General features: G+C 36.8%; 1 protein-coding gene across 1 annotated transcript; it reads left to right on the top strand.

Annotated features, from left to right (window-relative positions):
* Positions 1–302: 302 nt before the first annotated feature.
* Positions 303–13739, top strand: LOC147505119 (choline transporter protein 1-like). The gene is made up of 10 exons (XM_086557714.1): positions 303–643; positions 2349–2710; positions 4325–4470; positions 5080–5263; positions 6904–6977; positions 7061–7174; positions 9176–9532; positions 9745–10011; positions 10644–10871; positions 13336–13739. Exons 1-10 carry the CDS (start codon positions 453–455, stop codon positions 13528–13530), a joined length of 2118 nt encoding a protein of 705 aa, XP_086413840.1. The 5' UTR covers positions 303–452; the 3' UTR covers positions 13531–13739.
* The last annotated feature ends 581 nt before the right edge of the window (positions 13740–14320 follow it).

Genomic DNA, 14320 nt, shown 5'->3' with positions numbered 1-14320 from the left:
CATGATCAGCTGCTCCATATTATAATTAACCTATTTGACCCCATCTCACCTACACCCTCCATAACTTACGTCTTAAATATTAGCCGGTCAAAATATTCCAACATTATTTTATTTTTAAATTTAAATACTTTTGGTCAATGCAAAATACACCACAAGATGGAAGGGCCAGAATCCGCAATGTGTTTCTGTACCACCTGAATACCATCTCAAAATAAAATCTAGGAGCAAATCTTACTTTACTACATTTTAGATGCTGACTTATAAGACAAAGATTCTGAAAAGCACTCACAGTATACACTGTCTCAATCTCACATCAAAGAAAGCAAACAAAAAAAAGAGACTTATCCTTTTCACATTTCTCACTTCCACATTTCCACTTACCCAAAAGGCCAACACCCTCTCTTCTAGTTCTGTGGGTGTTCTTGGAGTGTGTGTTACAGAGAGAGAGAGAGATGAGGGGTGGACCATTGGGGGCAGTTATAGGGAGGTACCCAGCAAGTGATGGTAATGGTGAAATGAGTAGTGGAATCATTAGTCACAAGAGGAAATGTAGAGATGTTGTGTTTCTTATTATCTTCATTGCTTTCTGGGTTGCTATGATTGTTAATTCTAGCTTTGGGTTTAACCAAGGAGACCCATTAAGGTATGGAAAAACAGACATTACCCATTTATTTCTTACAGTGAATTCTTACTTGTTTTTAAGTAGGAAATGCATTAACTTTATATCTCAAAAATTCATTTTTTTTTTTTTTAATGTTTTACTGTGTTTATTTAATGTAGCATTCTTGCTTTAGTTTGAACTCAGGAATAGTATTGTCAAAATGGTAGCTTGAAGTAGTCGTCTCTACACTTTATTGTCGAATGTGTCTCATATTATATTCCACACTTTTGATGTTCCCATGTGCATTCAGACTTCAGAGGTGGTAGTCACTTTTAGCTCCAACTGGTTTCTCGAATATTTAAGATTCTGATGCTTTTTCTGTTTGGAGTACTTTCGATTTTTTAAGGAAGCAGATTTCCTCATTGTGGTTGAACATAAGATTGAAGTCTCCTATTACTCTTTAAATGAGTCCTCTTTCGTTATTTTCCTGACTTGCGGAATTTGACTATACACGCATATACATTTTATTGGAAACCAAAACACTTTAGTACACTGACTTCTCATTATTTATGTGAGTGGGGGGAGGGATAGAGCCTACAATCAAGGAATAGATTCCAGTAGAAAGCATTGTTGGGGGACAATTCTGATTTGGGGAATCAATTCAATCACCAAGCGTAAGTGCATAAAATTGGGGGATCGGTCATACTAGGCTAGGAGAACAAACAATTGTTCCAGTCTCGTTGTGAGCAAATATCCTTTATAGTATTTGCACATTTCCATTCTTTTGGTGTTACACTACATGGGTGACTCAATATGATCTTTTTGTCTGAGGCACATGTTTTGGTGATGAAGGGTCGCATAGTCTCTGATCTATACATATTTTTAGGAATGTGGTAACTGTTGATATGAGCAGCACATGTTCGGCTTTTAGGGACGTACTGACTATTTAGATGTCTAACTTCCATTTTACATATTTAAATTTATTTCTTCTTATTTTAATGCACATTTATTGGATAATTAATGCTATAAACAATTTGTAATTTCATTGATTTCTTATTTATTCCTTTTTACTGTGAGAGAGCTTCATAGCTTTCTAAGTCATTAGTATTGGGTCACTTGGAGCACCTTGTCAAGAAGATAGACTTGGGAAGTGGATGCTCTTAAACTCTGGTGTCGTGGTAGTGGTGAAGTTAATTTTCAAGAAATGCATTACTGCTACTGAATCAGCTGCTTTGTTGTCTGTACCAACTATTAAAAATTGTTTCCTCCTATTTGCTGTGTTCCATTCTTTTGGGGAAATTTCTTATGGATTAACAGCGAGTGAAGTGCCACCTTCATTTATCATTGTGGCAATCTTCTTTTTATATTTTGTTTCCTCTGTACAACTTACATTCTTGGTTTCTCAGTCTCATTTTATGACAATGTTTTCCACTGATGATTCTCCAGATCTTTCGACGGAATCAGTCCTACTATAGTACAATTTATTCTCTTTTTAAGGACAAGTTTTCATTCGTCTTAGAATAACTTTACTTGTTTAGGGACGTTACTATTTTCGTCTCGCACACACAAGCTTTCATTTTTCTTTGTACAGTTTTGCTTATTTAGGGATGTTACTCTTCTGGTTGCTCACACACATCACGGAAACACAATATTGGTATGAATGTATGTATGTATATGGATATATATGTGTGTGTGTAATTTATATTCAAGTTGAAATTAATGATGTATAGTGCATACATCTTTGCAGGCTCACACATGGGATGGACTACAAAGGAAATGTATGTGGAAACAGGCATGCAAAGCCTGATCTTCGTGAATCGCAGCTTAGATACTGGCTTAATCCCAACCAAGTTTATGTAAGTGGCCTTAAGAACAGCCAATTCAAGCTGGCCAATGCCAGAAGCATCTGCTTAATGGACTGCCCCTCTCCATCTGATAACTCTCTGAATTGGGTATGCGATTATCCAGAAGGAGATGTTATTCACATCTCAATGGATGAATGGGTTGATAGAAATTATGATTATTATGAATTCCTCACCCCAGAAATGAGAAATAGTTCCCTTCAACTTCAGGGTCCTTGTTATCCTGTAATATTTCCGAGCATCAATGGTAAGTGATACAAACTCTAATGTGGTTTAAAGGGATTATATTGTGATTACATCTTGGTCATATTTTGTTTATACATGTGACATATTATGGGGTAATGCGAAAACTCATCTCAAATGTAAATTAAAGTATGACAAGTCACTCAGGCGAATTTTTGGCCTTTTCTTTTTTTTAGTATCTGTATTATCAGACAATATTACTGACCTTCACTGCAGTAGAAAAGAGAAATGGATTGTGCTTGTTTTATTTAATGATTTTGCGTACAATAAAAAAAAAAATCATCAGAGTTTCTACTGTAACTCTGTTTACGATGGATTTAGTATTGTATAAAGTTATCTTTAAAATCTTTTCTGTGATGCTATTGGAAACTTAAAAGACCCGTATTCGTTTACGTGACTGTGTACACTAGTTACGATGCTGATATTTCTTTTTGCTGTTCTGCACGGTAGCCCTTAGCAAGTGCACAGTAAGGCTTTCAAACAAACTATCATTATTATAACTGCTTCAGAGTAATGTATCCAGGATCATCGAAAGCTAGCAGCTTTAAAGTAGTATGACAATCAAGTGGATCCTTATATTGTTATCCCACAAAACGGTTTGTAGAGTGACATGAAGAATCTATATAGGCCATCTTATTGCTTGAGGATGGAAAGTTAGAAGGCCTCCTTTGTTTGCACTTTCAAATAGTTTAGATCAATGGTTATATTATGTTGGTGTAAGAGAGAGTTTGAAGGGTGGTCATTGATGATTTTGCTATTGGTTAGGAATTTGTGACATCTCTAAACTAATCAAATAATTTGTGACTTCTCGAAAATAGTACGTCTATGTTTGAAAGCTCACTAGTGTAGCGAGTGGTGAAATTCAATACGGAGAATGTTGTCTCCAATTTCCTCTACTGAGTTTCTTGAACGAGTATTTTTGAGAAGTTGGAAAGAAATGTTCTCAGCACTCTCCCTTAGTGGAGGCACGCGATAAGTATTACAGGTGGGCATACTTCAGGGAATTCGGGCAACTACACTTAGACTTGAAATCTCGATCTCTTATAACCAAAGCTATGATGCTACAGGATTTGCTGATTACTCTAAAAACTCTAGCTTGTAGATAGGGCACAATTTAATGAATATCAATAGGAGGCCGGAGGGATGAACATAGGGTTAGACACACCTAGAGGCGGGAGAAATAATCTCAACAGGAGAGACATGCTACAAAACTGTCAGAACCCCCGCTACCGGATAGGGCACAATTTAATGAATATCAAGAGGAGGCCGGGAGAATGGTCGGACACACCTAGAGGCGGGAAAAATAATCTCAACAGGAGAGACACGGTACAAAAACTACCCCCCCACCCACACACACACCGTCCATTGATATCCCTATATGCATTGCATTTTTCATCCCGAAAAAAGAAAATCTTCTTTGACAATTTACTTTCACTCTTTTAGATTTTGTTCCTATCTATAAGTCCTTAGACATCCCATTTTTCTGTCTTGTATACGTTGTTCTTTACTTTCTATTGCAGCTTATCAGTTTTATTTTAGGTTTCTATAATTTCTTAGCGAACATTTTTTGCGTACGATGTCTTTCATATTCTTATTATCTATTCTAGCTAATTTTCAGTTTATTGGAGTTGTCAATTCATCGCACGTGCATCAAATGCATCTTTGGGGAGTTGGAAGCAGATGGGTGGAGTTAATATCAATGAGGACATCATAATAGACAAATCTATACACAAATCCATCAATTCTCGGTCTGCTGTCCTAAAGGTTAGTGCAGTGATATTTATTTCCATGTAGGGGGATATACACACAGACGAACACTGCCGACTTCCCATGCCTATGAAACTTCCAATCACTTTCACACTGAAAACAATACTGTTTTCATATGCATGCTTCAGATTCCATCTAATGTGGTTTTGAAGATTTATTTTTACTGTTTGTACTAGAGGGATTTTTTTTTCCCGGATAGATAAGAAGTAGATACATCGATATAATCAGGAAACCCAATAACAATAAAACTAAATTAAATAGCCTGTGTGATTGGTTTACTATGAGTAGGAGCAGAAAAAACAGCTTTATGTTACCGTTATTTGTTTTTAATAGTAGAATAGTTATCTGGCTTGCGAATTTGATTTATATGGCGGATATTGTTTGTCCAAACTCATGAGCTGCCCATGTTATGATAATAAAGATCCAATTGAACTTTAAGTCACCCAACGTGCCTACCAACATCCCTTTTATCTACATACAATGATCTTCATTTCTTTGTATTCAGACATACTCGTCTATTCTCTTCTTGTTTTGATATGTGCATAACTTTTATTCCATAAAGGTAAAGTTATAAAGTCATAATATGACTTTTTCTTATATTTGCAGAGGTATGTGGCGGATGTTGGAAAGGCATGGCCAGTACTGATTGTTTGTGGAGGAATTCTGCCGCTCTTTCTGTCAATTATTTGGCTCTTGATGATTCGGCATTTTGTTGCTGCCATGACATGGATAACAGTTATTCTATTTAATATTCTGATGATCTCAGTAACAATGTTCTATTACTTAAAAGGTCAGTAGTATATTGTCTTCTGTTTGCCCGTTTATATTCTGCATACAGAACTAGCCCTGTAAACGGGGTCTCAGATATTGTCATCAAACCTGTCTTACTTTCTTGAATAAACTATAATTATTAATTTCCAGAACGATCAGGGAAACTTCCTTCCTGTAATGAGCTTCCAGCCTCTGCAAACCGTTCGGCTCGATATCCAGTTCAAGCTAAATCAGTCAACAATTGTTAAATACTAAATAATATCTATTCTGCTGCTTCTTAAGCTCTAAACTTCTCTCTGTTTTATGGGTGTTGGTTATTAAAGGGTTAAACCCTTGATTGCCAATATCCGTCAAGTTAGCGCCATATGTATCACTAATGAGCGGCTTTCCTCCAAGCTTCAACCATCCTTCTAATGTTTAATAGTTTGATATCAATAGCTGGTGGAAACTTCGACTTTGAACACAAATTGATTTCGAAGATTAGGGTTTTCACCATGAACTGATGTACACTTGGGGCCAGAGGCCTTATTTGCAACTTAGATTATTTGCTAGCCAATAATCGTACTAAGGCAAGGAAATAAAAAGTGCTACAGGAAAAAAAAATGTGACTGAGGGTTAGAATAACGGATGCCTTTTGTCAATTTCTCTGCTACAAAGAATTAGACAACAAATTTAGAACTAAAATAATCCACAAATTTCCGCGATCCATGTGTACACCACCCTCTCGAGGTTGAAATAGGCGCATCTTGCCAAGGTTTCACAATAATTTTGTCCATTAGGTTTCAAAAAACTACACGAGCTCAAATCTAAACGGAGAGGGTCTGCCCCTACCCACTTCCATAACTGTACAGATAGGATGGGTGGTTCGAGGCTGTACTCTGAATCACACATCCAATTAAGGTAGCCAGTTGTCTTCCCACTCACTACTAACTGGAAATCTGTCTAATTTTGAAAGGGTTGGGCTTTCCTACCTCTTCGACCATGTAATATTAGAGCTCTTGAGAGGGAGATCAGAAGCCTGCATCTTTGCACAGAATCATCAGTATGCCTTATTTGAGAAGAAGTATGACAACCCTCTCTTTTCTAATGTGACCTGTGACCACTTAAAGGGACCTTTCCTCCCTTGAAAAGAATGAAATGGGCACCGGCTGAAACTACATGACCAATTCGGAATTTTTCTGCCTTATATTTGTATCAAAACACACACACACTCCAATAAAGAGACAACTGGACAACTGAAGGTAGTTTGATTGAATCCATGTTATTGACGCCCCCAAAACTCCCTATCACATTTTGAAGAAAAATGTTGCACTAATGATTGTTACAAAAGTACGTACACTTGTCCTTGATGTGTTAGAATATGGGACATCTTGCAATTTTTTGTTTATCGATTGGTAACATTCCTAATTACACCTAAAGTACTGATGTTCAACATAGAAACTGATTTCCAGTCTACTTGTGATTGTTCCATATCTTTCGTTATGCTGTTAGCAAATCATCTTTGCATCTGCTAATTTGTAAATGAATTTTCTTTCATTTGATTTTTGCCTCTATATATGAAAAGTTTTTAGTTCGAAACACAAGCTGTTTCATTTTCTTCACATTTGTGCTTGTTTAATGTGGACTATAATTCTAAGCATATTGACTTTCACACTTCAGCTGGATGGATTGGGAATGATGCAATCACCCCTATTATTGGAGATCATGATCCATACATACACATATATGGAAGGGTCAGTGTGCATAATCAGCTATGCAATTTCTGTTTGCAAGATCTTGAACTTCATTATGCTTATATGATGGCCTTTTCTTTCAGGAACAAAACCACCTTCATGCTGTCGCTGTTCTTGTGACTATTTTAATGGTTGTCGCCATTCTCTCATCTATAGCCATCATTCGACGCATTCTTATGGGTACATCTGTCTTAAAGGCAAGTAAGACTGAATTATAGTGAATGCATGCAGTTACAATATATATGCGTTATTGAAAAGAATAAAAGACGAAAATATGGAGAAGAAAAGAGAAACGACAATACCACCTTGATTGATTCCGACCCTCTCTCAGACACTTGCATAGTATTCTTATATATATATATATATATATATATATATATATATATATATATATATATATAACAGTGTTTACAGCCAGAAAAATTCAAGACGGGGATGCCCCCAAATCCCCAAATGGACTGCCCACAAGCAACATGGGAACAAGGCCTTTGGACTCCCCCCAGAAATATCCCATAAATAGAAGAACTCTACCACATACAAACACACACTCACATGTTTACAAATGTATGTATCCACATCTAAAACTTTGGAACATCCAACTCAAAACCAGTTGGAAAGGAGTGGAGTGGCACCAAAATTTATATGTCCTAATGCTAGGTTTCAAACTCCCGATGTGGAACTATCTATTTCAGCATGCCACCTCGTGTGTGGCGTGACTTGAGCCTAAGACATGGATTTCTGATTTTTAGCGGGTCACATGGAGCACATGGGCCCTTTGGGCCAAACATATCCTGCTCTGACACCATCTTAAACTTTGGAGCATCCAACTCAAAACCAATTGGCAATGAGTGGAGCCTCGGGGTTTGTATATTTCAGTGCTAGGCTTTTAAATTCCCAATGTGGGGTAATTTATCCCATGATGAAATATATGTAGATGTGATGGGATTTATATCAGGTACCCAGGGTTTTGTACATATGGTTGTAACATCGCAACCTACAAGATCAATTAGGTGATTTAGGGGCTAATTTAGTTCCAAGATTCCTAACCTTATCAGTAGATGTTTTTGAATTTTGGGATTCATCAAAACTCAAAAGGTCCAATTGTTTTGGTAACACTCATTTCACAATGTTCAAAATGTAGAAATGAGTTGAAGTTTGGAGATCACATCACTAAAATGAGGCCTTAATTCATCATGAATGGACATATTTCTACAGATCTTTCTGTACATCTTGACCGAGTAATTGATGGGTGCACACAACAAAATGAGTGCTGTTTATTTTAGTAACAAATACTACTATTTTATTGATATATTAAAAAAATTATAGAAAGGGACGAGCTACCAATGTTTTTTCTGAAGATGATCTCCCCATCATGGAGCTCATCCTCACAAAAAGTTGGGTAGTTTGAATACTTCTTACTTGAAAGAGGTATGCAAAATTTGGGATTTTCTGGACCATCCATTGTTTCTAACGTCAGGATTTCCAGTTTAGCTGGATTTTGTTCGAATGGTCTCCATGCTGGGGAGATCATCTACTAACAAATCAGTCCTTGCTTCATAATGTAGTTCTCTGTTACTTATGCCGATACACGAAGATGTACAAAAAGATGTCCAATCTCAATTATTGTAGGTACTTGGCAGGTATATTTCCTAGATCATATAATAAAAATACTCGCTACATCTCTTTTCACTGCTGCAGCTAAGATCTACTAAAAATATTCTTTCAAACTGCGGTTGATTGGGTTGAGGGGAAGAACTGAGCCACTATTTCTTATGCTAGCTCCTTGTAACCATCATTGCTTCTACACAAGTGCATTCTAACTCACTAGGATAATTCGGAATTATGTGATCCTCTATTGGAGAGGGAGAATAAGGATGCTATTCAGAGAGCAGGCTTCAAAGGCGATGGAAAAAAGAGTCCTTCAGATGTGGTGATTTTGGTTATCCAACTGATCAAAACTTGCCATTGGTCTCCCATTCCTTTTGTCTTTTCCTTCCAGACCTCCCTGTGTCACATGATTTAATGTCATTTGTAGATCATTATCTCATTCTACCTTTACTAGAAATAAGTATAAATTAAGATGACCTAAATGTTTCTTTTTATTCATCCAGTGTTATGTGAACCTCAAGTGCTAGCTGCATTAGGAAGACAATATTATAGTGTTATCCTCTGTTATGATTATCTTAACTGGATTGCAGGTTGCTGCAAAGGTCATTGGAGAGGTTCAAGCTCTCATTGTTTTTCCTGTCATACCATATGCTATCCTAGCGATCTTTTACATGTTCTGGATCTCAGCAGCTCTCCATTTGTTCAGCTCAGGTCAAATTCTTCAGAACGACTGCAGGTCTAGTTGTTGTGCATATGATCTTGGTTCTAACAGGATTAGCTGTGATAGATGTTGTGGTTACAGCATCCATTATACCCCTCATATATCAGTATCTGTCCTATTCCACCTTTTTGGATGTTATTGGGCTACACAGTTTTTTGTTGCATGTTCTTCAACTGTTATCGCGGGTTCCATTGCTTCTTACTATTGGACTCGTGGGGGGACTTCTGTAAGTTGTTATTTCTAGTTCATGATGTTTATAGCTCGAAACATGTTTACCACTGGTAATCAACTTCAAACTTGACGTGGGTGTGTTGAATTTCTTTAGTTTTTAACAGTAGTCAAATTCAAGAGAACAGAGTATTACTTAGAGTTAAATTACTTTCATGCTACCTTGTTTCTCAACTCTGATTGGACTGTTGGACTTTTTGGACTTTTCAGGTGCAGCAAGACATTCCATTTCTTTCAGTATTTTCTTCAATGAAGCGTCTCATTCGTTACAATCTTGGGTCTGTGGCTCTTGGGTCACTAGTTGTATCATTTGTCGAGTGGATCCGGTATATGCTGGAATCAATACGTCGCAAGCTGAAAGGTACAGACACATATTCAGATAATTCGATGGGGAAGCTGGCATCTGGTACTTCTCTATGCTTCCTAGGGTGTATTGATTGGACCATTAAGTCTGTAAACCGCAATGCGTACATAATGGTAATATTTTTCGTTTCATTTTTTTATTGGTAAAGTAGTTAATTGGAGATTACACTTAAACATTAGTAGTGAGGAGAGAAGTGGAAGCAGTCTCTTTTTCTTGTTCTCAATAAGACACAAATGGAGTTAAAATGGCCAATGGGTCTAAAATCCAGACATCCTTGGTGATATGTACTGCTTATGATTTCTTGGGAACAAATTACTTTTACCAAAAGATGGGTAATTGTCTCTTTCTTTTTCGAGTGCTAAATATATTGGATAAAGAGAAACAGAGAATTTCAGTCAAAAAATAATTCATTTTCTTTTTAATTATCCACTAAAACTATATATTCACGGGAATTGAGGTTCTAGAATAGGCCTTGCAAGGGGTCCATACCTGCACCTGGTATAGCATGGCTGAGAAGATGATTTATACTCTTACTCATAACTTAGTTTAGTTTTAGTTCATTAATCACTAGACCCTGATTTATTGCTGTTACAGTTCTATATTTTAGACCGACTATTTTTCCTATATAAAAAGGGTGAGAGAAGGCCGAATCTAATTAAGTCGTACTCTCTTTTCTCCCCAAACTTTTCTCTTCATTAGCTGTAACAGTTTTTTTTACTATTGCTATTGTTCTTGTTACATGCAGATCGCCATGACGGGTGATGGATTCTGCAAGGCTTCATCAATTGCAACAGGGTTAATCATGAATAACATTCTTCGGATTGGAAGGGTTAATGTTATTGGCGATGTTATTCTCTTCTTAGGGAAGTTGTGTGTCAGCCTCTTCTGTGCTGTCTTTGCATTTCTCATGTTGGATACTCAGAAATATAGATCTGCACACAACAAGATCTCTTCTCCAATATTCCCAGTACTGGTAAGCTTTTTTCCATTTAGATCTTTGAGACACACGATGTTGATTTGAACTGTTGCATACTACACCTGACACATTTTTTTGCTGCTAGAAGTTATCATAATTTAAACCCCAATTCACTATTAGGACATTGGAAATCCTCATTTTAAATCATAGGAGTTGTCCTAAATATCTCTTTTGATGTACCTATGGCAATGGGATGGAGGGAAGAGGCTGTTGGGGGTTTGTGGACTGACATCAATAGTTCCACATCGCCAAGATATGAAGTAGAGTATATGAGTGTGGATCTCTGTAAACTAGCACCGAGGCCTTTTCAGAAAGAAATAGTAGCATAAATGGGTACCATACTTTACCTGTTTTTTGAATTTGGGTAAAGAAATAAATTTTGTTGCAACATTAACTCTTTGTGGATTGCATCAAAAGAAAAAAAAAACATGCCACGTAAAAGGAATTGATGGAATCCACAGAGTTAACGTCGTTACAAAATGGAAAGTACGTTCACAAAAATGCGACTTAGTTCGTTACCCCCAAATTCAAAAAACACGTAAGAGTCCTGCAGCTCGGCTTGTGAAGGCCCTGGTGGTTGTATCAGGAGGTCGTGGGTTCGATTCCCACTTACATATGGGCAGGTGGGGGTTCATTTCTTTAAAATCCTAGTTGCTTGGGTTGTAAGCGTCACCCTCTAAAATTAAGAGGTTTCAAAAAATAAAAAAACACGTAAAATACGTGACCTATATATGCTATTAATTCTTTCAGAAAAACCCCCACCACCCCACACCTTGTTCCGGTCCAAGGTAGTTAAGTGGGGACATGATCAGTGCTCCTGACATCTCTGGGCCTAATTAGAAAAGGGGGGTTAGTTAGATGGGGCCGCTGTCACTTGTGTGCCTTGAACTGTAGAGCCGGCATTGGATGCTACTGCTAGTACCAGTGCCGCTGCAATTGATATTGCCATCACTACTGCCATTGCTTTCCTATTGTCATATATGATGCACGGATACTCCTAAAATGTCATTGCACATGTCATTGCACCCGTATCGGTCGGGTACGATACTGATACGGGTACCGGATACTTCTAAGATACTTGTTCTTTACCCAAAAAAAAAAGAATCCCAATAAATTTTGAGAGAGAAGCTTGCGGAGGAGATTTAGCAAAATTATTTCACTTGAATGACCAAAATTTCCAAATCTCTCTTCTTTCTCGAAAGAGATTGAACCTCTCTAAATGGATTCTAGCTGGAATCCTTGAAATAGACCTGATCCGATAGTTTTGCTCCATTGAAAATGTAAATTGTTTCTTGAGGCTTCAAGTTGTATTGAATTTGGCATGTGTTATAATAGTTTTTCACATGTTCCTAACTTAAAGAACTACTAAGAATTTTTAGAATACACATATTTTAAACTATTTTAAAAGCCTTTTAAAATAGGAAATATTCCTAATAATTAGCCGTACCCATATCCTAATATTTTAGAAAAGTCGTATCATACCCCGTACCAGTGTCGTCGTATCGGAATCTGTACTCGTATCCGTGCATCATAGATTGTCATTGAGATTGCTATTGCTTTTGAAAGAAACCATGAATACTGTAATCACCTTTCAAGCACTAAGATTGATTACCTACAGGTCTACTGTATTATGGAAACCGAGATTTTGTTATTCAATAGATCTAAACGTTCCTAGACTGCAACTCTAATATAGACTTACTAATACCACCAAACTCTAATTCTACCACATGAAACTATAGAACCAGGTCAGCGAAAAATATGATTATGCATGGTTTGTAGTCAGTATATATATATATATATATATATATATATATATATATATATATATACTGACTACAAACCATATATATATATATATATATATATATATATATATATAATTTCATCCTATTTGGATATGTCCAACCTTGTGAAAACTACTGTTCAATTTTGAACATTTATGTAACGGTTCAGAATTTTCCAATTTGATAATAACATTTGATTAGGTTAGACATATTTGAATGAGTCGAAATTTGGTGGGCATGTTATTCATGGTGGGGAGATCATATCTACAAAATATCAACCCTTAATTCAACTTGTAGGATGAGATATGGCTTTGTAGTGGCCCTAATGGGAGTGGCTCTATCCCCTTCTTTTTTCTTACTTTATTTTTACATCATTTTAATACAAAAGTTAGCTCATTTAGGAGGGAGGGAGGGAAAGGGGAATGGGTGTCAATGTATTTCTGTGCAAAGAAATACATGTAACACTAATCAACACGTTATATATATGTTCAGTCAAAACATAACGTATGCCAGATGACATTTTAAGTTGGGTGCACTACACAATTCTTGGGAGCACTTCCATGTTCTTCTAAATTGGTCCAGCTTCTTGCGATTGTTCTTTTTAACTTGTGGGTTCACTTGGCTGTTTTTACAAAAAACCACATATACTGATCCAGTCTTGTTTATACTTGATGCAGGTATGTTGGTGGCTTGGTTATGTTGTTGCAACTCTTTTCTTTGCTGTGGTGGAGATGTCAATTGACACCATCATTCTTTCTTTCTGCCAAGATTCTGAAGAGCACCAAGGAACAGCCCAATATGCTCCTCCTCTTCTTATGGAGACCTTGACTGACCAAAATGAGTTGCAGAGACTCACGCAAGGATCTTCCTAAACAAGTCACCAATTTTTCTCTCCGTACCAATTTTCCTAAGCTATAATTGAGTTCTATTACTGCTCCTGTACCATCTGCAGTTACCTAATTCTCTTTTTTGGCTTCTCCAGTCTAGTATGTTTTTGGTATGGTACTCATTTTTGCTGTATATATATGTGCAAAGATTCCGTAGTCATTGGAGGATAAATGGAAGTTTGATTATTAGTTTCCTTTTCGCTGTCACCAAATCTGTATAGTTTTCCTTGCAATGAAATTGTTCCCTTCTCAAGTAGGCAGTGAGCTGGTCAGGTACTCAGGCCACACGTTGCCTTACATGATATGAGCAAAAACAACCAATTCTTCCGGAGTATTGGAGAGCCAAAGTAACTATGTAATTGGCAAGGTACAGGGTTTTAAAGCCCTGTGGCTTTCCAGGTTAAGTCCCTATATAATTGGGAACATTTCATCGTTAAATGTTGTCCTTATTAAGTGATGAGATCATGAAATTTCAAAAACAGCACAAATCACACACAAAGTTCGTAAAATTTCTCCCATTATTTTCTGGTTTCTTAGCTTTTCTCTGTTGCACACAGACACAGGGACGACACAAAGTATGAAGATAATATGAGAGTGGAACTTTCATACAATAGCTATTCCTTATATAATGCTCCTCCAAAATGCCAATGAACGACTTCTGCTATGAATATTTTAGACATACAGAAACTATCTTTGGTCTTATAGTCGAACTCAAAATTGAGTTGCTACAAATACCTAGTCAAAACTGTTCCAAGATGCTTGTAACTTTGTAAGT

This window comes from Coptis chinensis, chromosome 4 (assembly GCF_015680905.1).
Source record: "Coptis chinensis isolate HL-2020 chromosome 4, ASM1568090v1, whole genome shotgun sequence".
In the NCBI taxonomy this organism is placed as follows: Eukaryota; Viridiplantae; Streptophyta; class Magnoliopsida; order Ranunculales; family Ranunculaceae; genus Coptis; species Coptis chinensis.
The sequence above is the reverse complement of the archived record's forward strand: the minus strand, read 5'-3'. Positions and strand labels throughout refer to the sequence as shown.

What these genes read in the sequence shown, in the direction of transcription:
- LOC147505119 (XM_086557714.1), top strand. Translation starts at nt 453, where the DNA reads ATGAGGGGTGGACCATTGGGGGCAGTTATAGGGAGGTACCCAGCAAGT. An exon ending in TGGGTACATCTGTCTTAAAG is followed by an intron (nt 7,175 to 9,175) that starts GCAAGTAAGACT and finishes ACTGGATTGCAG; the next exon opens with GTTGCTGCAAAGGTCATTGG. An exon ending in CTCCAATATTCCCAGTACTG is followed by an intron (nt 10,872 to 13,335) that starts GTAAGCTTTTTT and finishes TACTTGATGCAG; the next exon opens with GTATGTTGGTGGCTTGGTTA.